Consider the following 26,273-nt stretch of genomic DNA (forward strand, 5'->3'; position numbering starts at 1 on the left):
TCTCACACACACACACAGGATTTTTAGAAATCTATATATAAAAAAGAAAAAAAAAAAAGAAATCTATATAGGTGCTGTGTTTTTGGGGTCAGTGACATGTGGTTTTTTGGTCTTATTTCGTAATTTTATAACACAATAAAATTGCAACCCATGCATGCATTCACCTAAATACATGTCTTCAATGTAATTTATTTTCTTTATTAAAAAACATAAAGTGTGTTACAACTGTCCTTGGATAATAATTCATTTTATAAAAATAGAAAAGTTGTTTATTATACAAAAAACAAAAAAACAAAAACAAATTATGAATAAAAAAAAGTTAAAGTTTTTAAAACCATATGGGGGAAAAAAACTTAAAATCCTCTATTTAAATATAATTCTTTGTAACAGGTTCTTTAATAAAACATAAGGTGCTACAATTGAGCCATTGAGGCACCTTTATTTTTAAGAGTGTTGCTGCAAGCTACACTGAAAGTGAAATGAAGATTGAAATTTCAACATGTTATCACTGGAAGGCCATTCAACAGCCCATCTGGGACTCTTCTATTCTCGTGCTTGTCTCATTTGCCCAGGCAAATAAAACACTAAGATTGGATAAATTGCTTCATTAACACCTGTTTTCTGTGCCATGACATCACTCTACTTCTCACATTCCTACATGATTCTGTAAATTATGAAAAACAGATGTACGAGACGTGTGCAAAGGTCTGGAATTGAATTGAAAACAGCTTTCTGCACTGAATCAATGATTCTGAGTGTCTGTTATATATACAATAGTAAAACATCAAATGACTGAACTGCATCCAGTAGTATGAAAAGAAACTGAAGTCACACAGTTAACTTGTTATAGTTTGTAGAGAATCCGAGCTCTGTTTCTTAAAGGGATGCTTCACCCAAACATGAAAAGTCTGGCATGATTTACTTACCCTCATGTCATTGTAAACCTGTATTTTTCTTTTATCTGAGGAATAATAAAAAAATTTAATATTTTGAAGAGTTTTTCCAATTTTTGCCCCACAAAGGTGTAGTTACTATAGATACAATTTCCACTCAAAAATAGTATTTTTTCCCCCCAACACTTCATTAACTAACAATGTAAAAAATAACTTTTTCATGCATTCAGTGAACGTAAATGGGGTTTAAAACAACACTGAACCACCATCCTATAGGTGAGTAAATGATGACAGAATTTTTATTTTTGAGTGAACTATCCTATTATTTCCCAACAAGTGTTTGCAGTAAAATTGTGTGTGCATATTAGTACACAACCAAAATAATAACTGATTTATTTAATCTAAGTCCAGTGGGATTTCTTTTCAAATTTTCAACTTCGGCAATGTAAACATTTATTGCAGTGACAATATAAAAGACTTTTATAAGAATTTCTTTTTCTTTTGGGTGAAAATGTGCAATGGACATCAAAGCAGCGATTATAAGACCTGGATACTCCTGGCGATAAATCCCCACATGATGTAACAGAAGTCCAGTGCGACACCTCCTGCCAGCCTCCTCCACTTAGTGTCTCTTTGAGTAATTCCACAGACACTTATGTCTCCATTTCTGTTACCATGTATGGCCTCTGTGTACTCTTTATGACAATGAATCCCCGGCATTTATTCACTGTGCATTTCAGAGCTGTAGGGCTTGTATCTGAGAAGTAAACACAAGAAAGGAATGAGGGAGTGAGAGAGAATGACACACACCATCGGGATTCGGGGCTGTATGGGTCTGATTTCAGTATGGGCGGACAGCCAGGATAACAGACGGTCATATGATGACAACAGCAAGTAATTTACACTAATAAACAATAGCAGCCCTGTTTCACAAAGGCAAAATATTAGATTCAGGACTATATTAGTCTCCTGATATAGACAGTCTGAGGCTTTATCTAAAGTGGAAACAAAAGGCTTAATAATATGATGAGCATGATTAATGTTTCTGCCTTTGGTTCTTCAACCTATGCCAAACAGTCATGTCATAAAAAGGCATCTTGCTTACTTAATTAGATTTTTTGGGGTATTACATTGTGTTAAATGTCTGAGTGGAATAATCTGATTTAAAACGAGAGAAAAAAAGTGCATTCTTTAGTCATAATATGCATTGTGTATACGTGTCATTGGTATGCGTGAAGAGCAAACTGGAGTAGATTCAATATCTCATAGGATGATTTGGATCTAAATTTATTCGCTCTTTTTATGTGCTCAAATGGTTCTCAGTAAAAGCAGGGTCTTACCATTAGATTTCTGTGAAATGTGGAGAGCAGTGCATGAAGCAGGTCTTTGTGCTGTACGTCAATAGGGACCGGAAATTAGTCACTCTTTGATGTACTTTGAAAACCTTGAACAAAAAGGGACAAAGTTAATGTAAGTCATTCATTATTAACCCCCACAGATGGAAGCCTTATTGATTATCCATTTTGACAAACAAATCCTCCTTTATAGATTTTGTATGCAGAACCCAGTTTAAACCGGATCATGGCTCCATCTGCCTCTTACATTAATTAGAGCAAACCTCATTTAGTGCTTCAAGATAATGCAATCGTTTGTGACACAAAAGCTTAAAATAAACTAATATAGGTCACCAACAAATGCTAGTAATTTTGCGTACACAAAGAAACTAGTACATCTCTACAAAAAAAAACATTAAACCATTCCTTTCCATTAAAACATCTTGAAATGTTAGACATTTTTTTTGAATTAAGTTTTTCTTACCTGATTAGCAATTTTATTCTTATTTTAAACATATCTACATCAGGCCTACCAAACTATTATATTATATTATATTATATTATATTATATTATATTATATTATATTATATTATATTATATTATATTATATTATATTATATTATATTATATTATATTATATTATATTATATTATATTATATTATATTATATTATATTATGGTATGTTATGGTATGTTATGTGTATATTTAAGTACGTTTTACTGAAAAAAAAAAAATATTGAAGATTTTTTCCAGTGAATATAATATAATATAATATAATATAATATAATATAATATCATATCATATCATATAATATCATATAATATAATATCTGTCAAATCCAAGGATGGTTTTGTTGGAAAACAAAGTAAATACACTTCATAAATGTATTTATTTTGTGAAATGCATTTTTTTTTTTTTTTTTTTACATCTCAGTTAAAAGCCAAACTATTTTCACAGACCTATTTTTCTACATTTATTGAATTACTTCTGAACAGTGCCCACGAAGAACATTCTCGCAATTTCAGTTCATTGTGTTTTTTCATATTTTCTGATGCTCCAAAGTGAACTTAAGCTTTTAAAACTCATCCCATGGATAAACCATGTTTTTTTCATGTTATTTCTCCATTACCATGTAAATTAGCATACAGCGTCAATTAAAAATGCATAGATGCATGGCAGGACTGCGAGTCACAGCTGGTCGACTGTAGTGTTAAAATCACACAGCGGACATTCTGTTCTGGAGGGAGAAAATGAGACACTGGATTTACTCTAATGGCAAAATCATTAAGCACAAGAGAGACCCTCGGCTCTTACTATGTGAAAATGGCTCCTGTGAGTGACTCCATAATCTCTCCTCGGAGTGCTTTTGTGGTGTCTCATTTCAGCTCCCCTGTGGTCGTTTGTGTACGCGGCTAGTTGTTTTTGTGTTTCACTGCATATGCAGCAGCTTTAGTCTTCATGTGTGTGTCCACGTGCGCCATGCAGCTCGTCTGTGGTGATAGCTAGTGTTTATGTTGCACTCTACTGATGTCTCCCACTCGTCATGTTCAGACCATTACGGCACTATTACGGCGTGGAAGTTCTTTGTTCTGCACGGCCATGATGACAGCTGTGGCATGTTGCTGTCAGATTTAGAGATTTATATAATATGCTGCAGGCTAATAGCAAAAAATGGCAGATGTATCAAACGTGGGAAAGGAACACGGCATGTAGTCGTAGGCTGTTTGTTTGACTAGTATTTTTCAGATATTTTTCTTGGACTCCAAGGCTGAATTAAACCATGCTCTGATGCTGTGCTGTTTTAACCCTCAGGGCAGGAGAATGACTTTATTGGGGTGGCCCGTGGAGGTCTCTCACAGACCAGTGCTGTTAGACTGTGTGGTGCCATGGTCAGCAGCACCCTGCTCCTTTGCTGGAGATACGGAAACCTGCGCTTTTTTTTTTTTCTGCCATCAGTTTTGCCTCTTTTCTAAAAATCTTTAGAAAAAGGATGGTGCACTTTTGCGCTCACAGCATGATTCCATTATCTAGGAAGCTTCTAAGGAACTGAGATACTGCAGAGAAGGAGATTTGGCCCGTGACATGAGCATGTGGAATCCAGAGAAAGACATCATGTTCCAAATATATTGACAGAGAAGCCGTATGTGTGCCTGGCAGACGTTTTAAGACTTTTTAAAGGGGTGCCAACTGATGCAACGGTTTTATTTGTGGTGGAGAGCCGAGCATGATTTAATAACTGAGACGTGCTGCCTATAGCTCAGCCGAGGCTCAAGTGTAATTGAGGTAAATGATCGGATCAGTTTGGAGAGCACTCGTGAATAACAACCAGTGGCTCTTGTTCAGTAGTTCTAAATCACATTTAATAACCAGGCCGTTCTTAAGCTGGTTAAAGTCTTGTGTCCTTATAAAACCTTCTCATGGTGGAATAGACTTTGATTTAGTGGTGAGAGGGTCAAAGAATGAGGTGTTCAGACTGGCTGCCTGTTTGTTTGAGGCTGTTGATGTTATAGGTGAGGTTGTGTTGTCTGTTGTTTTCTCCTCCTCACACGTAGGCTATTTAACGTCAAAAGCACAGTGATTGAGATGAACCTCTGGAAATCGCATCCTCTGAGTCTCTGTAACGTCTAATGTTACAGCTAATGTTTTCATATGGTGTCTTTTTTCTCCTGCTTGCTGCAGATCATAATAACGTGTTTGTTTGTTTTTTGTCACTGTTTAAGTTTATTTTTGTCATACCAATGTGCTTTTTTTCATGCCTTTGTTTGAAATTTATGAAGATATAAAATATATAGATTATTGATATAAATGTATAAATATCTAAAAAATTATTTAATAATAATTGAGACTTTTGCTTAAGTCTCCTGTTTCTCAGATTTTTCTCCTAAAAAGAAGAAGCCTGGTAATCTTACAGTACCCTTATCAAACTAACAAAACAAAATCAGAACAAAATAATACAATTGTGCATGTATGGTGTAATAAACTTTTATATATATATATATATATATATATATATATATATATATATATATATATATATATATATATTGATTTAATTATTTAATTAATTATTTATTTAATTATTATTATTATAAATTGCATACATTAAATTTGCATTATTATAAATTGCATATTTGTCATTGATTTAATTTTTATTTTATTTGTATTCATTTTGTCACTGTAACATCACTGTAACATGCATGTTACATTAGATAGGATTATAACATAACGTGCATTATTTTAAATGTAGTACAGTATTGGGATTGTAAGGTATTAATGCCTGAATTTCACTTTTATTCTTTCAAATTCATCATACACATTCATCTATCTGTTTCTTCATGTACCTTTTCACCATGACTAATGGGGATCATGGTAAAAACCTTCCTATATTTTCCTCTCTGGTGGGTCCATTTATGTCTAATTTCCCTTTCCTTCCTTCTCTTTGTTTTTTCCTGAATGTCAAAGCAGGCATATGAACCAATCCATCAAGGCAACATTTACCACTATAACGTCACAAATCATTGGCTTTTTAACGTATCAGTCGTATAGCCTCACTCTTCCTATATATCTGTAGCCTACAGAGGTTCTGTGTGGCCAAAAGCTTAGACATTATGCCACCTAATTTACTGTATCCAGGCTGCACTTTTGTTCACAGGCATATGAGGTGAATGAAAATGAATTCTAATGGAATCTGATATAGTAATAAACCTCTGCTCAGAATGGAAACATTTTACAATATCACAGTCTATTCCAATCACATGCTGCAGGGACTCGTTCCCATACTGAAATAGACATGGCTCAGTTGCAGCTACGCATGCAAAGGGTGAAGTTATTCTTAAGGGGATGTTTTCCATGCAGCACAGATGGACACAAATCATACTCGTGGTGATTCACTGATTGATTTACTCTTACTCAATGGTGAGGGAAATGCCTTCTGATGACCTACATAATAGAGAGAAGGTGGCTGATGGGAGCTGAATCTAATACTTTAACAAAGTCATACTGTAAAAGCACTTATGTATTTGCTGACTAATGCTAATTATGCATCAGAAATGAATTTTAAATGCATGCAGCTATGCTTAGTAAACACTTTAAGATCATTTTGGATCCTTTGCAAACCCTAAAGCTGTTTCTTGTGCTGTAATGGCTGTGATTTATCCTTTTGTTTTGCTTTTTTGTTTTAGGAACATGCTAGGAATTCATTCATAGGCTTAGCGCCTTTCCTCTAAACACTGAAAAAAAGATCTGTCACATTCAGGCGTACATTAAATACATCATTTATTACAGAATACAAATGGCATGACACTTGTATTTCATAAATACCACTAATATAGACAAATATAGTTGAACGTACTTCATTGCAGTTCAACAAAACAGTGATAAATCTTGTACGAAAGTAGCTCAAAGAAATGTAAGTAAACATCAAACTGGAACAACATTATATACAGTACACATGTCATGACTTCAGCAAGTTGAGTGGGAAGCTTTCTTTGAACTTTTGCATTTGCATTATGAATTTGAAATCTGCTCTTATATCGTTAAAGCAATATTCAGGGCATTTTTAATCACATCTTCATGCATCAGTAAGAGGTTGTCCACACTGGGTCTGTACTTACAAATGTGACAATTAATCTCCTTCCAGGCAAATTATGCTTTCCAAAATGTCTGTTTCAAACTGTTAAGCAGAACATTTTAAGACCAAAAGGTGACTATGAAAAGTCTTGTTCCCTTTTCAACTGTACAGACAGAGATGATGGACTATAATGTGCACCAAGTAATTTTTTTGTTTATATTCCGCTGCCCAGTATGACACTGGACACCTATTTGCATTAATGCAGCATTATGCAAAATCATAAATATGCATAAATTCCCTTTACAGGGCCATATGTGTTATTCATGATTAATTTATTCTTTGACGAAATGTCTCCAATAATAGGGGGTTAACAAGATCAAATAAGTAGTATTTGGCTGGTCATGTGGTTTCAAAATGGTGGCCACCTTGAAAGGAGACCCTTGCGTACAATAAAATGTTGTTTTTGGGGGAAACTCTACAAATTTTTATGTATCTGTTAAACTTTCAATTGAAAAAATACTTGGTGCACATTAAATGCTGAAAGTGACATCAATATGATGTCTATAGCGTGACATTAACTCCAGAGCATTGCTTAATTACTAAGATGAAAGTGCAATTCATGGCAATTTGCATGCCAATAATTTGTGACCCATGTCTAACTGAAAGACATTTATGAATGTAAACACTTTACTCAACAGGTTAAGCGTGTCCACAGAGAAGGCAGTATTAATATAATGTTCTAACACAATAGTAAATCACATTGCCACAATCAAAGCAAAGATGGCACAAATATTTCATTTAGCGCACGGTGGTGCAGGTCTGAGTTTCACACGGGAGGTTAATGTGATCTACATGCAGAGAAAATCCTTCCCAGAAGGGTGCAGTGTTAACAAATCTGTCCAAGCCGTCACATTCACTTTCATTTACTGAAAAAGGACATGCATGCTGTTGCTTGGTAGTCCGGTGTTTACAGTGACAGAGCATTCTTTTAATCTCCATAGTTTTTTTTTCTAACATTTACGTATACATTGACAATGTTTGACTTATGTTTCCAATGTAAAATCTTGGACAGATTTACAGTGCACCCTTTTAAGAAGCTGGTTTTAAACTGCACTTTGATGTAATGCTTCAGTGAAAAAGAAATATTGTTTTATCACCACATGTTCTCCATGAAAAGTAAACGTGTAGAAATGCTTGAAATCGTCAAAGCATTTTGCTTTGCACACAAAATCGATCAAGACCACAAAAAGCCACAACGAATACGAAGAGATATCCTAAAGAGCAAAGTTCACAGTTTTCGACCGCATAAACAGGCTGCACAGTAACAGAGAGACACTTGCCCTAAATTAATAGTTCACAAACACTGACAAGTATTGAAACAGTTTACCACTTACGCAGTTTATGATATGCATGGAACATTAGATTAAACGCCTAGGTCAGAAATATGAGTGAGTGAGGAACAGGGAAATTGCTGTGTGCTTTGCACTGCATGCATTAGCTGAGCCTGACAGGAAACCCGATGCCTCCTAATTTATTTATCTTTCTAGATAATGTTTTTTTTGAGAGGGAGTCACATAATGACTTTGATAAACACTGAATCTCAGGGATTTACACGGAAGCTTGATGGACTTTGCTCATTTGTACTGGAAAATGTCAAGAACATTCCTAGGGTGAATAATTTGGATTTGGCAGCATTCAGGATTGTGCCTGTTTAGGAACCCGAAATGACACAACGCAGATCAAAACAGGCCACCAGAGAAGTTCTGTTATCATACACATTGTAAGCAAGAGAAAATGTGATATTGTGCATTAGCATACAATGTTTTTTTGTTGTTGTTGTTGACTTCCATCTAAGGATACTCAGCTTAAGCAATCACATGACCAAAAGACTGAACTATGCAATTTCCTTAAATAAGCTGGTATGAACATGCGATTTCTCTTCCTCTTTCATTGTGGTAAGAGGTGTTGTTTCTGCGCCGAGTTAAAAAATTGGGTAATTTTTAACCCAGACATTTTTAGATGTACTCTAGACTAGTTAGAACAAAGCTGTAGCAGGTATAAGACTTTTTATGTGGTGTATTTTTTATGTACCATCAGAAATGGCCTGTTTTAGAGGAGTAAACCTGATACTTTGTGAAGTAATGCTTGTTTTTTTGTGTATATGTGAGCCTGAATAACTGAATGATTTAATATTTAAGCATCCAAATTTAACTAAGTTACAATGAAAATGCTTCAGACGGCAGTACCTGTTTTAATCTGTTAATTTAATGTAAGAAAACATTCTTTAAGACTGAAACTAAGTTCCTCACTTTGTGCAAGATGACAGAAACATGACTCAGGAGGGAAATCCCTTTACTGAAAAACCACTTCAAAGTGTCTTTTTCAGTGCTATCAAAGAAATACAAACTCTGTGAGCATTTCTGTTCATTTAAAACTGAATTAAACATTTTTAGCATCTAATTTGTTGTTTTCTTTAGCTGAAACTACTTTTTGAGCGCACAAACCTATTTGAGTGGTGAAATGAACTGACAGAGCAAGTGAAACTAAGAGAAAGCAATGAGGTAGATGAGGAAAACAAATGTTTAAAAATGCCTTTTTCCAACACAAACGCACCTTTGGTCACTTACCAGAGGAGGCTTAACCTGTCCTTATGTGACACATTGAGGTCACAGTGGAGCGAGTCAGGACTCACAAGGTGATTTACAACACACTCATTAAGTTTTTACTGCAGTTCCCATTAGAGTCTGTTTTATCTGCTGACACGCATCCCTCTTTCTCAGCTGGGTCACTGTCCTCTGAGCTGCCTTTGCTTCGTCCTCGGTGCTCACTTTGCCAGCTGTGCCCACTGTATATATATCCATTGACTGGCCTAACGTTAGGGTAACGTGACCTGTTGAGGCATAGGATCTCCTTGAAAGCGTACCTGAACTCTGGACTTCTACAGTAGATCAGTGGGTTAAAGGCTGAGTTAGCGTAACCTATCCAGTTTAAGATTTTGAATGCAATAGGGTCCATATTTGGGAATTTTTCATTATATATGTCCCTGACCACATTTAGTACAAAGAACGGGAGCCAACACAGCGTGAATATACCCATAATGATGCCCAAAGTCTTCAAAGCTTTATGTTCCTTCAGGCAGAACTTGGGCTTCTTGGCGGTCCTTGCCTCACAGTGGCTGCTTGCCACCTCTTGCATTTTGCTGTTGTTCTGAGCATGAAATCGTCCCTCACTTTTGTCAATCTTTTTCAGCTGCTTCCTTGCCTCCTGGAAGACGCGGCTGTAGACGAAAATCATAATGACCAGAGGGATGTAGAAGGAGATTATGGATGAGATAATGGCATAGACATGATTGGTATGGAATTCACAGCAGTTAACATCCTGTAAGCAGCATTTTGCTTTCATTTTGTCAACCCACCAACCCATATAGATGGGTAGGAAGGAAATGAGCCCAGCGATGACCCACACCAGCAGCACAATGATGCGAGCTCTGCCCTTGGTCAGTAAGGACTGATAGCGAAAGGGGGATGTTATGGCAAGGTAGCGATCCAGAGCGATGACACAGAGCGTTTCAATACTGGCCGTGACGCACAGAACATCGGTGGCCGTCCAGAAATTACACCAGAATCTGCCGAAGTGCCAAGTGTTCAGGACGATGTAAATGGCGCCAAAAGGTACCACCACCAATCCCATGACCAGGTCTGCACACGCAAGTGATGTAATGAAACAGTTTGTGACGGTCTGAAGTCGTTGGAAGCGGCCAATGGCTGTAATTACCAACACATTGCCAAAGACGATGACCAGAACAAGAATGGACATAAGTGTGCCCAACAGCACCATCTGTGTTCTGTCAATGTTAGACTGGTTGTCATTCAGACACGATTGGTTTGGAGATACAGAGGTGTTTGCCATGACCTGAGAGATCGAAAAGGAAAAGCAGAAATATACTGAGTTAGTTAAGAACAATTTAACACAAAGGCTTGTGCACTGAGCAGTAAACCATTTAAAAATGTAAACACTAAGTAAACAAGTTGTAAAAACAGTGCAATTCAATGCAAAGTTAATGCAATTTTTTTTTTTTTTTTTTTACAAACCTCCAAAAATGACTTCCACTTCCACTTCTCCTTCCATACAAAGTTACAGTATGCTCTTAAGGTTTATAGGTTTGTTACGAACGAGTAGATCCTCCCTGTGTTTCTCTTGCATGCTTATCTCTCTCTCTCACTTTTGCTCTCTCTTCCTCTGTCACCACAGCACTTTTCTCAACCTCTCTCACATACAGTCACTCTGCTGAGCGGTGTTACGTTAAGTGTGGCTCCCAGGCTGTTTGTTGGAGCCCTTATAACATTCTGTGATGACATCATTGCTGACTTCCAGCCAATGAGCTGAGAGTGAGGTGAAGGCTGCACTGCTGCTACAGAATTAAGTAACAACGTTCTGACAGCTACAGAGACACTTGAATTTTTCTGTTCTAATACATTGTTTCTGGCTTTTATGTATGTGTTCTGTAACTCACGACTAACTAGACAAAACTAGCCAACAATATTCATAGAGAATGCCAGGTTTATTGGGAAGCTAGAAATCAAGCTAGACCAAAGGTGAATGAAAAGAATATGAGGAAATTTCTGTTTGTTTGTTTGTTTGTGTGTGTGTGAGAGAGAGAGAGATATTTATCATGTTATGGGGGCCAAGTGTCCCCACAAGGATAGTAATACCAGTAAATTTTAACCTTATGGGGACATTTTTTAGGTCCCCATGGGGAAACAAGCTTATAAACCATACAGAATGAAAGTTTTTGAAAATCTAAAAATGCAGAAAGTTTTGTGTGCGGATAGGTTTAGGTGTAGGGTTGGTGTAGGGCACTAGAAATAGTGCAATAGAAAATACAGTTTGTACAGTATAAAAATGTTTGTACAGCATGTGTGTGTGTGTGAATTGCTTTTGAGGTTGTGGACTCAAGTTTTCGTGCTTAAAATTTTGAACGTCTGCTTTGGTTTGTCCATGATCCAGAGATGAAACTGCATATGTCTTCATTTGTGGACTTTGTGAAACAATGCCCATATCATTGTTTGAGTTGCTGGCTTTGCTTCCTATGGGTCAGACCTGCTGAGCAGGTCTGGACAGTCTTCATATACTAGAGTGAGTACAAGTTCTTATGAACATTAGTAATCGGCACTGTGTCATCTGAATGTCCAGGGGCGTATTACAGAAAATTTCTTATCTTAGGTCTTAACTTAAGATATGATATATTAAATTAGGATTTTTCGCAAATTCGTATTACAGAAGCAAATCTTAACTTGATTTGGGATTCTTATCTTATCTTACAAAATAGTATCTTATCTCTAGTTAGGAAATCTTAAATGGCATAATCAAGCTCGACAATCCACTCTCAGGTCTGTTACCAAGCAACCAACAATGCTGATGAGGTAAACAAAATAATAGAAGCTACTTCACTTTGAAAATCGCCTTTTGCAAAAAAACGTAAGGCATTAGTCACTTTCACTACAACAAATAATGCTCCGTGACACTTTTGTTGGTCTCTATAATGCTGGTTGCTAACTGTAATATGTTGTACGGCAGTCTGTAATTACTTATACGTGTTTTGTCATCAAAATATAACCAAGATTCTTTCTACCATTAAACATCTTCGTTCTTCATTTTCAACTATTAATAAATGTAATACAATGGTCAGACAGCACAGTTGTAAGTGTTTTTTCCGTTGTTTTTCAAATAATTTTGAAGTTAGGACAGCTGTGGGGTTGTCCTAAAGTTAAGACAGTTTTTAGGGTTTTTTGTCAAGTTGGGAGGTTTCTGTAATACCCCTTTCCTATCTGTAGTTAAGATAGGATAATGCACTTAGGAAATGCTGTTCTGTAATAGCTTTTGTCCTAAATGTGGTCCTAACTGAAATTACCATGGTTACCAAACAGATAAGATAAGATTTTAAAGTTAGGATCTTTCTGTAATACGCCCCAGAATCATGCCTCCAGCACTAGAAAGGTCATATGCCTTTAGTGTTTTTATCTTATTGTATAACTTGAATGAAATGAACCAAACAGTTATGCTTAAAAATAAATCAAAAATGAAAACAGTTGCTGGTCCCCATTGTCTTCCATAGTATGGGAAAAAATACTATGGAAATAAGTGGAATGGGGGCAGAAACTCTTAAGTTACCCACATTCTTCAAAATATCTTATTTTATGTTCTGCAGAAGAAAGACATACAAATTTGGAACACCCTGAAGGTGAATAAATGTCTTTCACTGCTTTAAAATCACCACATTTTCAAAAACATATTATTTAACTTCTTTTAGTTATTCACATTGTTATGTTCTTAGAATATGTTCTTAAAATTGTGACTTAAAAAAGTGTATTTTATTATATGTATTTGTGACATTTAATGACCTAGACTGTCCACATAGTCAAATACAAAGACAAATACAAAACAAACAAATAAAAAATACAGTTGTTTTTTATTGTGAATCTTACAGTTTTCTTTTCTTTGGAGAGACTCTTGAGCTACAGCGTATAGCCGTGTATATCTGGCCACATGGTACCAGTTATACTGTAGAGTTAGATTAGTCTGACTGAATGAAAATTAGCAGGTGGACTTTGATTATCCTTGGAACATGGATATATACGTAATGATTAGTAGCTTTCTAGTCTCTACTATGTGTGTTTTTTCTGTGTGCTCTCTGACGGCCATGGACTGTATGTTAAAATGTGGATATGAGGTAAAGATCAGATAAGATGTAGCAGTGTCATGTCTGCAGAGATATTACTGTGTGATACGGGTCTGTGGATTTGAGTAATATGGCTTCTTTTGAACATTATTGTCGAGAAGGAGGAGATAGTTAGGAGTGGGAATGTGACACAAAAATGAGACTACAGCCTGCTCCTGGAGGGCCACCTACCGTGAGAGCGATTCGAAAGCATAAGGATCCATCTGCTCTCTTATCGCTCTCGTGGTATTTCGATGTCATACACTGATCATTCTGAGCAGCGCCGCTTCAAGTCGAACACACCTTATAGCTGCAGCCCTAATTTAAACACATCTGAACCAGCTAATCAAGGTCTTCAAGATCACTAGACACTTTCAGTGATTTCATGGGAGCAGCAGATTTAATTGGTTTTGCCATCTTCAGACTGAATGAAGAAGCTGCCAACAACAAAGGGTGTGGTGCTTGTTTGTACAGTTGTCAAATAAAGCTGGAATACCTTAATGATTAGTTGAGTCCATAAATCTAGATTTCTTCATTCCTCAAGCCACTGAACATTACCAGTGTTGATTTATTTGTGCTTGACATTTTTTTAAATATATTTCTCTATAGATACAATTTATTTGATTTCAGTTTAGTTTTTATTAATTTTAGTAACTCAAATTTTGTAATTAAAGTAACTCAAAAGTTGATTTTCTTCCAGATTGCCAAGGTAACATTGCTTGTTTTAATTCATGTTTTTCTTCTAATATTTCTATTTTATTTTATTTCCCCAAAAATGTTTTAACTGTAGTTTACAGTAGCACTGTTGAGTACAATGAGACATTGTCTCTGCGTTATTTGAGACTTCTGTTTATGGAATGCTTGGTACTGGTAGTTCCTGAAAAAGACGATTAAAAAGTATCTTGTTTGTCACCAGCTCACAAAGGTCCATCATTTTAATGCTTTGACCAGTTGCATGTTCTACATTTAAAAGGGTTAAAACATTTTAAAAACCCTTTAAAATGTTACCATACTAGTGCTCCTGTGGCTCAGTGGTAGAGCATTGCGTTAGCAGCGCAAAAGGTTGTGGGTTCAATTCCCAGGGAACACAAATACTGATTAAAAAAATGTGTAGCCTAAATATACTTGTAAGTCGCTTTGGATAAAAGCGTCTGCTAAATGCATGAATGTAAATGTAAATGTTGAGGGTTCAGTCTGGATTGATGATCCAATAACTGTGGTATGAGTGATCTATGAACTGAAAAATAACTGAGAATGCATTGTCAGCAGAGCTCTTAAGCGCAAATTGCTCGAGGACCAAGTTGTAAATGTACTGATAAATGCTCTGGGTAACAAAACGTTTCAGATAAGATACAGTGTATACTTAATTTGTAATCCCTTTGGAGAAACTGGCCATCCTGAGTTCAAACGGGAACAACCAGGAATTCAAATCTTTTTCTTTTTTTTTTCAAGTGAGACAGACAGAGGATGTCAAACATGACCATGTCAACCAAACTGTTTTACATATCAAATTTTATGCAAACATGTCTTTGATGAATAGAAAGATTAAAAGAACAGCATTTATCTAACATAGAAATCATTTCTAACAATATAAAGGTCTTTACTGTCACTTCTGATCAATTTAATGCATCCCGAATGAATGTATTCATTTATTTACAACCCGAATTCCGGAAATGTTGGGATGTTTTTTAAATTTGAATAAAATGAAAACTAAAAGACTTTCAAATTACATGAGCCAATATTTTATTCACAATAGAACATGCAGAACATAACAAATGTTTAAACCGAGAAATTTTACACTTTTATCCACTAAATGAGCTCATTTCAAATATGATGCTACAGGTCTCAAAAAAGTTGGCACTGGTGCAAGAAAGGGCTGAAAAATCAAGAAATTTTGAAAACATTCAGCTAATAACTAATTAAGTTAATTGACATCAGGTCTGTAACATGAATAGCTATAAAAGGGATGTCTTAGAGAGGCAGAGTCTCTCAGAAGTAAAGATGGGCAGAGGTTCTCCAATCTGTGAAAGAGTGCGTAGAAAGATTGTGGAATTCATTAAAAACAACGTTCCTCAACGTCAAATTGCAAAGGCTGTGCAAAACTCATCATCTACAGTGTATAACATCATCAACAAATTCAGAGAAACTGGAGAAATCTCTGTGCGTAAGGGACAAGGCCGAAGACCTTTGTTGTATGCCCATGGTCTTCAGGCCCTCAGACGACACTGCATCACTCATCGGCATGATTCTGTCATTGACATTACTAAATGGGCCCAGGAATACTTCCAGAAACCACTGTCGGTAAACACAATCCGACGTGCCATCTGCAGTTGTCAACTAAAGCTGTATCATGCAAAAAGGAAGCCATACTGTATGTGAACATGTTCCAGAAGCACCATCGTGTCCTGTGGGCCAAGGCTCATTTAAAATGGACTGTTTCAAAGTGGAAAAGTGTTCTATGGTCAGACAAGTCCAAATTTGACATTCTTGTTGGAAATCAAGGACACCGTGTCCTCCGGGCTAAAGAGGAGGGAGACCTTCTAACATGTCATCAGCATTCAGTTAAAAAGCCAGCATCTCTGATGGTATGGGGGTGCATATGTGCATACGGTATGGGCAGTTTTGCATGTTTTGGAAGGCACTATGAATGCTGAAAGGTATATAAAGGTATACATATGCTCTCTTCCAGACGTATGCAGTCCAGATCTTTCACCTATAGAGAACATTTGGTATATCATTAAACGAAAAATACGTCAAAGACGACCATGAACTCTTCAGCAGCTGTAAACCTATATCAGGCAAGATTGGGACCAAATTCCAACACCAAAACTCCAGAAACTCATAACCTCGATGCCCAGACTTCTTCAAACCGTTTTGAAAAGAAGAGGAGATGCTACACCATGCTAAACATGCCCCCGTCCCAACTATTTTGAGACCTGTAGCAGGCATCAAATTTGAAATGAGCTCATTTTGTGCATAAAATTGTAAAAATTTCTCAGTTTAAACATTTGTTATGTTATCTATGTTCTATTGTGAATAAATTATTGGCTCATGTGATTTGAAATTCTTTTAGTTTTCATTTTATTCAAATTTTAAAAACATCCCAACATTTCCGGAATTTGGGTTGTAAATAAATGAATACATTTATTCACAAAGGATGCATTAACTTGATCAGAAGTGACAATAAAGACCTTTATATTGTTAGAAATGATTTCTATGTTATTTAAATGCTGTTCTTTTAACTCTCTAAGAACAACAAAAAACTAAAAATCACCCATAACTTTAACTGTCAAAATAATGTGATAGAATGTTATTTTCATGTCAGTCAAGGTTGATAAAGACTGGTTTTAACTCCTTAAAACAAAATGATGACAAAATAATATAAAAATAGACAAATTTCCTGATCAAATCAAGCCAAATACAGGGCAAAAAAATAAATAAATGACCAAATATGACTAAAATATGCATGCAGACACTGCCATGTCAAAACAGTAATCAATGAATTTCCCCGATACCCTAGAAAAAACACATGCAACATTTTCAACAAAAAGGATAAGCCAGTTTGAATGCAAAAAGTGCCCATTATTTCACACTCGTTCATGCACACACCATGACAGCCAAACTGTGTCATTCATTGATAATCTGATAATAAAAAATTATTATATTATAGCAATATACATTAAAAAAATTATCCCTTATCGCTCTAAAAACCCATCACTCATTAATCATAACATCTGTCTGCTGATCCGATCAGCATCAGCCAACTCTGCAGTGGGTGTGTGTGTTTAGTAATGTAATAATGACTGATTGGAGGCAGTACATGCACACTTGGGTTTTTTTGTAAACCAATTAGTCTATACGATTTAGATGTTTGAAAACCACCAAAGTGGCCCCAAACCACCTCAAATTATACCCGCACAAAAACTGCCCAATCTGGCAACACGGAAAGCAAATATAAAAGTTGTTCGTATTTCTCTAAATAATTGGACAAATGTTCACAATTACACAGGGATTTTTGTCCTAATCTGTACAAAGGCTATTTTTGATCATGGAATAATCCATGACTCATAATAAAAGAATAAATTCTATCGAAGTCTGTATTGTGGTTTTTGGGAATCAGTGACCTTATCATTGTTACAGTTGGCTTCACTCCCTATTGAGTAGGACTAGACAGGCCTTACAGTAATCGTAACCAATCTCAGTGCTGAATACTGATGTGCATGTGGACAGATTCTTTGGAATCAACTGTTTATTTTCCTTATATCTCTGTGATCTTCCAGATAAATAAATTCCAACACCGCTGTTATCAGGAAATCCAGATGCTGGCTGGCAAAGTTATAAAGGGCACTGGTGAAAAATGGATAGTGGTCTTCCAGAACGTGCTCTATGGAGACATGGCCGCCAGTGAATACTGCAGTGGGAGCTGTGTTTTCATGTTGCTTCTAATTGACTTGGTATGTATTGGCTCAACATCATAGGGGCTGTGTTTCGCTGTAGGCGTTCATACTCTCCCAGTATAAGAGTTGAATTCCTCAAGGAGAGGAGGAGCATGTGGAAATGTCCTAAAGGAGAGAAGTTGTTTGTAAGATGATGAGTTGGATAGTTGCAGGTGGGAAGTAAGAAAATGTTAAATTGGCTTTAGTTTTTTTCTGTATTATAATTTCCGAACGCTAATGTTCCTTAAACAATCAACAATTATGAATTATCTTCATAATTAATCACCTTTGGCCCACCTTCCTGAAACACTGCCATTACTGGCATTTGAATGAAGGATTGTCCCAGGTGAAAAATAAATATATTTAAATTGTGCTTTTTCAGAAAACACTTAATATATTTATATTATACTATACTAATTGCATATTAAATGTATTATTTTGAAACAACTTTAAGTATATTAAGTGTATTTCAAGATATGTTTAAGTTCAATTTTAATATATTTGTAATATATTGAAATTGTGTTAAATTGGAACCACTTTAAGTATATTTAGTGCAATTTAAGTGTATTTCTTAAAATACATTTAAAATGTACTTTTAATACTTCATGAACTACAGGTAGAATATATTTGAAGCATCGTTTTAATGTGCTTCAAGTACATTTCAATTGTATTTCAGCTCATTAGAAATGCATTAGCATTACACTACTAGTATATCATATTAATTAGTATTATATTTTTCAGTATATACACACGTACACTTTGACATCTAGAAAACTTTAATGTATTACATATTGTGTACATTACAAATATTCATACAGTATTCATAAGTACATTATTCAAATTCATACATTCGTACATTAAAAAAAGTACAGCAACATATATACTTTGGTGAAAAACATACTATTAAATGTATTAAAAATATACTTGAAATGTTTATAGTATATTTGTATTACTACAAACATACTTAAGTACATTTTAAAACATTATACAAAAAACATTATAATAAATGAAAAAAAAAGAAAAGACAAATGCTATGGAAAAGCTTGTGACACTGTCCCACAAAGACACGTTTTATACCGCTCAATATGTATTAAGATGGTTTTATACCTATATATTTGAGTTTTAATGGTTTTACGTGTTGTCTTAGCCATTTTAATCCTCTTAACTATTTTAATGTATGTCTTTAAATGAGTCTGGGTCTGCCTGTCATGTGATCAGTCACATGACAGGAATCAGGAAGTAGACCAGTATAAAGCAAGCAGCATGTCATACATTCAGGGTCAGTGACCAAAGGACTGCACCAGCTGGATTGAGTAGTTGTTTTAAGGACTTTCCATTCCAGCATCTCACTTATTTTGGATTATCACTTTCTTTGGATTGTATATACACCGGTGGACACTTTTACATTGGAATTTACAGCACGCTGGATTTCTTAAGGACTGTTTTAACGGTATGGAATTGAAAGACTCTGTGCTTTTAACAGCCTAGGATCTCATTCTCTTGTGTTGTTTTAAGTTCTTTGTGAATTCTGTAAATACACTATTTATTCTATTCTACTTATACTTCTACTTCTGTTGTTGTCTCATCCTTTTAAAACACTTATTTTACCTCACACAGTTTAATCTGACCCCATTTTAAATCTATGTAACTCGGCCGATAAGGCCGATCGTTACAAGCTATCTTATCCATTTGTAGAACATTTCAGTTATACCTGTATTACTGAAAAGTTAAGAATTTTACATCAATGAATAAATAAAAATTTTCTGAAGAAAAAAAAACATAAAAATTTACAGAAAAACTAAGTGCAGAAGTGAATAGATGTGTGTGCAAAGACTGAAGATGATAAAGTTCAAGCAACAGAATAGGGAGGGATGGAGGGGGTTTTGGAGGTGGACGAGGAGATGGCGTAGGGATGGTGAGAGGCAAAGGTGCGGGATGATGGGAGGATGACGATGATGCCCTGACGGCTTAGATGGAGTTTGGCACATGGCACAGACCCAGAGCGTCCCAGTGCTGACAATACACGGTGGAGTCGAGGGAGGGAGGAGCCAAGATGTAGATGGTGTGGCTGCCGACATCTGGGGGCCGACTGATGGAGACAGAGCTGGTGGATCCAAAGGCGCAGACGGAGGGCCGATGGAGCTGAGCGACGTCGCAGGTTCCGGAGACCTGGGCACAGCCTAGTCATCCTGGCATACAATATTTTGCACAAGTGCCTTGCAGCTTTAGAAAAAAACAAAACAGAAACAAAATTAGATAATGGATTTTTACATAAATGACTGAAAGGAAGCACAAATTAGCCACCTGGAATGGACACAATGCTAACATTTTTCTTCCAAGATTGACCGAATCATCCTCCATTAGGCCTGATTCAAAAATCTCTATAACAGAGGTGATACGATATTAAAATATACTTACTATTCCTTTGCTTGTCTCTGCACTCAGATTCCAGTTTGTCTTCAATAGCAGCTGATCTGAAAAACAACAAATGTTAATATTTCTCACACGCACAAAAAAAGGCAAATGATGATTGGTGATTTGTTTTCTATTTAAGAATGACAGAACAATGTACCTGGTCGGAAATATAGTCAAAAACATTCCCAGCCTCAGCAGTTTCAGATGTACTGTATGCTCTTACAAGCAGCCCTTCTTACAATTTAATCTTTGTTCTAATCTTCAATGAGAAATATATATTAGAAAATAAAGTCGATAAGGTTGTCAAGCTTGAACAAATATAAACACCAATCAACCAACACTACCACAGTTGGGTGATCAGCTCAAGACAAAGTAACTGTATGTTCATAATCATGGTTTTTCAAAGATCATTAACCTCATTACAATGAAGCCAAATTGTTCAGGAAATCAGAAATAAATACACTTCATGCTTCATGTTGCAAATAAAAACTGTTAATGTTGTACATGTTATAATGACTAATTTTATTTAATAAATGTTTTTCTGCCAATGCATTTGTCAAAAACACGACTGGTACAGACAAATAACGTTAATTAAATACAAATCTTACCCGAAGTCACAGTGAGGTTCCAACAGCCATACACGTTTGCAGAAGCTGGTAAAAATAAGAACCATACCGCTATATTTTCTAATTAATTTCATAGTTCCCCCAAAACAATTTGAATTATGTCATCACTCACCCTGTGATGCTCCCAACCATCTAAGACTTTCGTTCATCTTCGAAAGAAAAGCGGAGATATTTTAATGAAATCTGAGAGATTTATGTTCCTCCAATGAAAAGATTCATCAAAGATGTTCACGTTTCAAAAAGTTAATCGCAAAAAAACATCTCCTCCTCCTACCAATACATCCGTGGTTTCCTCCAAGCGCCCTAAAGAGACACGATCGCTCTATATAATATAATACTGTTTAAATTTAGACTTATATGCACATTCAAGGCACATTTGCACGCACATCATATTTGAGTTACGAAGCTCTCTGCTGCGAGCTCATTATCATAGGATCCAATCAGAGCCGTTCAATGGCTCTGGAACCAATCAGGTTTAGTCTGAGTTGTTTAAATTTAATCAAATAAACGTTTTTTTGGTTGGTTGTTTTTTTCACATATGATGTTGAAATCCTTGTGGGAATTTCAGAAATATATATTAGAAAATAAAGGCATCAAGCTTGAACAAATTTATAAACACCTAGCTTATAACAATTAATGTATCATACTGAACAACAGCCTAATCAACCAAAGTAGCATAACCCATATTAAACAACATACTTTAAATATTGCAATGGTTAATAATATTTGACAAAGGTTTGTACATTGTAAATGTTAAAAATGTTTTTCAAAATACTTTCAAAAACTTTTCTAAATATTACAATTATAAATATTTAAAATATAACCATGTGTAGGCCTACTTCAATATAAAGTACATTAAAAACCTACTAAACGTGTAATCATTTTGTTATGTTCTTACACAAAGTACACATAAAATATAAGGGTACTTTAAGGGTAACATAGCCTATGTTTTCTGTAAATACACTAAAATGTCACAAAGTATGCTTGTGTTTAGTGTATTCCTTAAAAGTGTAACTAAGAATATATTTATTAACATAGTATTTCTACTATACTTTTTAGAAATATAGTAATAGTGTGCTTGTGTTTAGCATATTCCTTAAAAGTGTAATCAAGCATATATTTATTACCAACGTATTTCAAGTATACTTTTTTATAAATAAATTAAAAATATACTTGTGTTTAGCATATTTCTTAGAAGTATAACTAAGCATATACAGTGAGGAAAATAAGTATTTGAACAACCTGCTATTTTGCAAGTTCTCCCACTTAGAAATCATGGAGGGGTCTGAAATTGTCATCGTAGGTGCATGTCCACTGTGAGAGACATAATCTAAAAAAAATCCAGAAATCACAATGTATGATTTTTAACTATTTATTTGTATGATACAGCTGCAAATAAGTATTTGAACACCTGTCTATCAGCTAGAATTCTGACCCTCAAAGACCTGTTAGTCTGCCTTTAAAATGTCCACCTCCACTCCATTTATTATCCTAAATTAGATGCACCTGTTTGAGGTCGTTAGCTGCATAAAGACACCTGTCCACCCCATACAATCAGTAAGAATCCAACTACTAACATGACCAAGACCAAAGAGCTGTCCAAAGACACTAGAGACAAAATTGTACACCTCCACAAGGCTGGAAAGGGCTACGGGGAAATTGCCAAGCAGCTTGGTGAAAAAAGGTCCACTGTTGGAGCAATCATTAGAAAATGGAAGAAGCTAAACATGACTGTCAATCTCCCTCGGACTGGGGCTCCATGCAAGATCTCACCTCGTGGGGTCTCAATGATCCTAAGAAAGGTGAGAAATCAGCCCAGAACTACACGGGAGGAGCTGGTCAATGACCTGAAAAGAGCTGGGACCACCGTTTCCAAGGTTACTGTTGGTAATACACTAAGACGTCATGGTTTGAAATCATGCATGACACGGAAGGTTCCCCTGCTTAAACCAACACATGTCCAGGCCCGACTTAAGTTTGCCAATGACCATTTGGATGATCCAGAGGAGTCATGGGAGAAAGTCATGTGGTCAGATGAGACCAAAATAGAACTTTTGGTCATAATTCCACTAAACGTGTTTGGAGGAAGAAGAATGATGAGTACCATCCCAAGAACACCATCCCTACTGTGAAGCATGGGGTGGTAGCATCATGCTTTGGGGTGTTTTTCTGCACATGAGACAGGGCGACTGCACTGTATTAAGGAGAGGATGACCGGGGCCATGTATTGCGAGATTTTGGGGAACAACCTCCTTCCCTCAGTTAGAGTATTGAAGATGGGTCGAGGCTGGGTCTTCCAATATGACAATGACCCGAAGCACACAGCCAGGATAACCAAGGAGTGGCTCTGTAAGAAGCATATCAAGGTTCTGGCGTGGCCTAGCCAGTCTCCAGACCTAAACCCAATAGAGAATCTTTGGAGGCAGCTCAAACTCCGTGTTTCTCAGCGACAGGCCAGAAACCTGACTGATCTAGAGAAGATCTGTGTGGAGGAGTGGGCCAAAATCCCTCCTGCAGTGTGTTCAAACCTGGTGAAAAACTACAGGAAACGTTTGACCTCTGTAATTGCAAACAAAGGCTACTGTACCAAATATTAACATTGATTTTCTCAGGTGTTCAAATACTTATTTGCAGCTGTATCATACAAATAAATAGTTAAAAAATCATACATTGTGATTTCTGGATTTTTTTTTTTTAGATTATGTCTCTCACAGTGGACATGCACCTACAATTTCAGACCCCTCCATGATTTCTAAGTGGGAGAACTTGCAAAATAGCAGGGTGTTCAAATACTTATTTTCCTCACTGTATTTAATACAAAAGTACTTCTAGTATACTTTTTAGAAATATATTAAAATGCAATTCAATATATTTTTAATGCACTTCAAATAAGCATGTTGGGAATACAAATGTTTTATAAACATACTACTTGAATTTCAAGTATATTTTTAATACATTTAATACTACGTCTTTTTCACCTGGGGTTGTATACCACTTGAGTGCCCAAACTGCAGTTTCCATTGAACAGAATGCAGTAACAATAACTTGCCACTTGCCAGACTGCTGTGACACTAGATTACTGTATATTTCATATCAGTCTTGTCAGATCCTGCAGGAGAACCAAGCAAACTATCCTGTAAATAACAAGTGCAAAATCACATGCACATACATGCATGCATATATGTATACACACATAATTTATATACACTTTTCACTTATTGTAAATGTCTGTCTGCGCCTGCTTGTGAGTCTTTACCTCTGACAAATTTTCTCCTCATCCAGTCTTATCAGCACCATAGAGGGTGATGGCGAGGCAGCCGGTTTGTTTTGGACAGACAGTGTTTGTCTACAGGAAAACCCGTAAGCACATTTATGCAGTCATTTATGCGGCATTACTCACTACTTCCGTGAAGTGCACACGTATTTTAATAGCACTGTATCATTTGTTGCCATACCCTTGAAACTGTCAGCTGACTTTATTATACTGTATGGAGCTGGATTTGACATTAATGGTTATGAAATGGTCCCAATATATTTCCTTTCATCTGGTTCTTATAAGGCCTTTATGTGAAGGTGCTAGAGATACTGAAGATACATTAAAGGACACATTTATATGCATTGTCTGTTCGGAGCATTGTAGGGAAGTTCAGCTTCTGGCCCTTAATAACAAGCTTTCCAGTCTTGTGAGCGTGAACTGCTTGAAGGGATAACATCACGTGAAGCTACTGACTTGATATACTAGTAGAATTTCTGCTTTTTCTTCACCTTATTTTTAATAACATGCTGCTGCTTTTTCCACTTTCCACTTTTACATATTCAAGGAATAAAAATGAAATCTCATTATCCTTGCTAAGGGAATATTGTTACTGATTTCATAAACATTATCAGGAATTTTTTATACTGTTGTATTCATTTTAAGTGATTTATTTTTCACTTTAAATGTAAATATATTGATATATGCAGTCATTAATTAATTGATCAGCATATCATGTAATTCAGTTGATTCATTGTGATTTTTTTTTAAATGATATATACATATGTGTATATATATACATAATTAATTACACACACACACACACACACACACACACAGAGTGTATATATAATGTTTTGGTATTACACTTTACTCTATATATAGTGTACAGTTTATAACCATTATACAGAATGCAAAATATAGGTCATAGGTCAAAAAAGTATTTTATATTAAAGTATTTTTTACTGTATATGGTGAACTTTTTGCATTACGGTAATTTAAAATGAGTCATTTTCAGAGACTATTGATGGTAAGAGGCCAGGCAGGAATTAATGGTTCTGAGGACATACAGTATATGTGTGTGGAATGGAATGAATCAATGATGTCACAGACTTACTGCACATCATGAAAAGTGAGATGCAGTTATACCATGAAATAGACAAATTACAGATAGCAATAGAGCGAGAGACTTGTAAAGGGTGGTTGAATGCATCACAGCCGGGGCAGGGCTGTGAGCCAAGATGAGCACAGTAATGGGCCCAAGCAGGAAAGGGAAAGACAGTATAAACAAGTGTGAGATGTCACAGAGTTGCCCTAGTTTCTGCAACAGTTGTTGAGAGATATACGTAAATGTGCTGGAGTAGCAGACAGATGGTCGAGTCATTTCCTCCCCCATTCTCTCAGGATACCTAGGAAATATCCGCTCGGATAAAAGTTGGAACACTCATTCATTCTCAGTATACTTTCATATTAAAAAGATAAAAATCTGGCTAATTTTCCTATTATATTGTGATGAGGTGTTGCTTCCGGCTAGGAAATGACATAACTGTAAAAAAAAGACAAAATTTGTAAATGTTTTCTGCTCAATTAAATGCAATATTCCTTCTGTGTATTACACACAATGCGAAAGGACAAAAAGTGAGAGCATTCCTTCATTGACTTTGTTGGAGGTAGTTTGTCCTCAAATTTTCAACAGCGCCCGAGGCAGCGAACACCACGTAAGGACTGGGTGTTTCTACATGGAGGCTTTACCTAAAGTCAACAAACACCACCTGTATTTAGCCTTGTTTTGGTAGCCCTTTCCAAGTCCATCACATTGGAATAACAGACTCCTCTTAGCTCAAAAGTGTACTATTGACAAATGTGCACTTATCTTGCTTAGTTACTAGTTAACCCTATTGCTTAAGTTACCCTGTATCCAAACGAGTGTTGTCAAAATGCACAAGCTCTCGATAAGAATCAAAACTATGCCTCGGGTTTAGAACTTGTTTGAGACATAGATTAACACATTTCCCTTCCCATTTC

At 35.9% G+C, this 26,273-nt stretch overlaps 1 protein-coding gene and 1 long non-coding RNA gene across 3 annotated transcripts in view; one reads left to right on the forward strand and one right to left on the reverse strand.

Annotated features, from left to right (window-relative positions):
* LOC131553703 (uncharacterized) overlaps nucleotides 1-26,273 on the forward strand; it is a 64,793-nt gene that overhangs the window by 8,729 nt on the left and 29,791 nt on the right. The gene's annotated exons all lie outside the window — the stretch shown is intronic.
* On the reverse strand, nucleotides 225-13,224 carry adrb2a (adrenoceptor beta 2, surface a). 2 transcript variants are annotated; one of them, XR_009274234.1, is made up of 4 exons: nucleotides 10,892-13,224; nucleotides 9,428-10,712; nucleotides 2,234-2,337; nucleotides 225-1,650 (listed from the first exon to the last, which is right to left on the reverse strand). XR_009274234.1 is itself a non-coding variant. In XM_058798542.1 (2 exons), the coding sequence occupies exon 2, from the start codon at nucleotides 10,707-10,709 to the stop codon at nucleotides 9,501-9,503; it is 1,209 nt and encodes a 402-aa protein (XP_058654525.1). In that variant the 5' UTR covers nucleotides 10,710-10,712; nucleotides 10,892-13,224; the 3' UTR covers nucleotides 6,489-9,500. The 2 variants fall into 2 exon arrangements, 1 of the variants encoding a protein (XP_058654525.1); XM_058798542.1 differs by lacking the exons at nucleotides 225-1,650; nucleotides 2,234-2,337 and having other exon boundaries at nucleotides 6,489-10,712.

The sequence above is a fragment of the Onychostoma macrolepis genome, chromosome 14, assembly GCF_012432095.1.
Source record: "Onychostoma macrolepis isolate SWU-2019 chromosome 14, ASM1243209v1, whole genome shotgun sequence".
In the NCBI taxonomy this organism is placed as follows: Eukaryota; Metazoa; Chordata; class Actinopteri; order Cypriniformes; family Cyprinidae; genus Onychostoma; species Onychostoma macrolepis.

What these genes read in the sequence shown, in the direction of transcription:
- adrb2a (XM_058798542.1), bottom strand. Translation starts at nt 10,709, where the DNA reads ATGGCAAACACCTCTGTATCTCCAAACCAATCGTGTCTGAATGACAAC.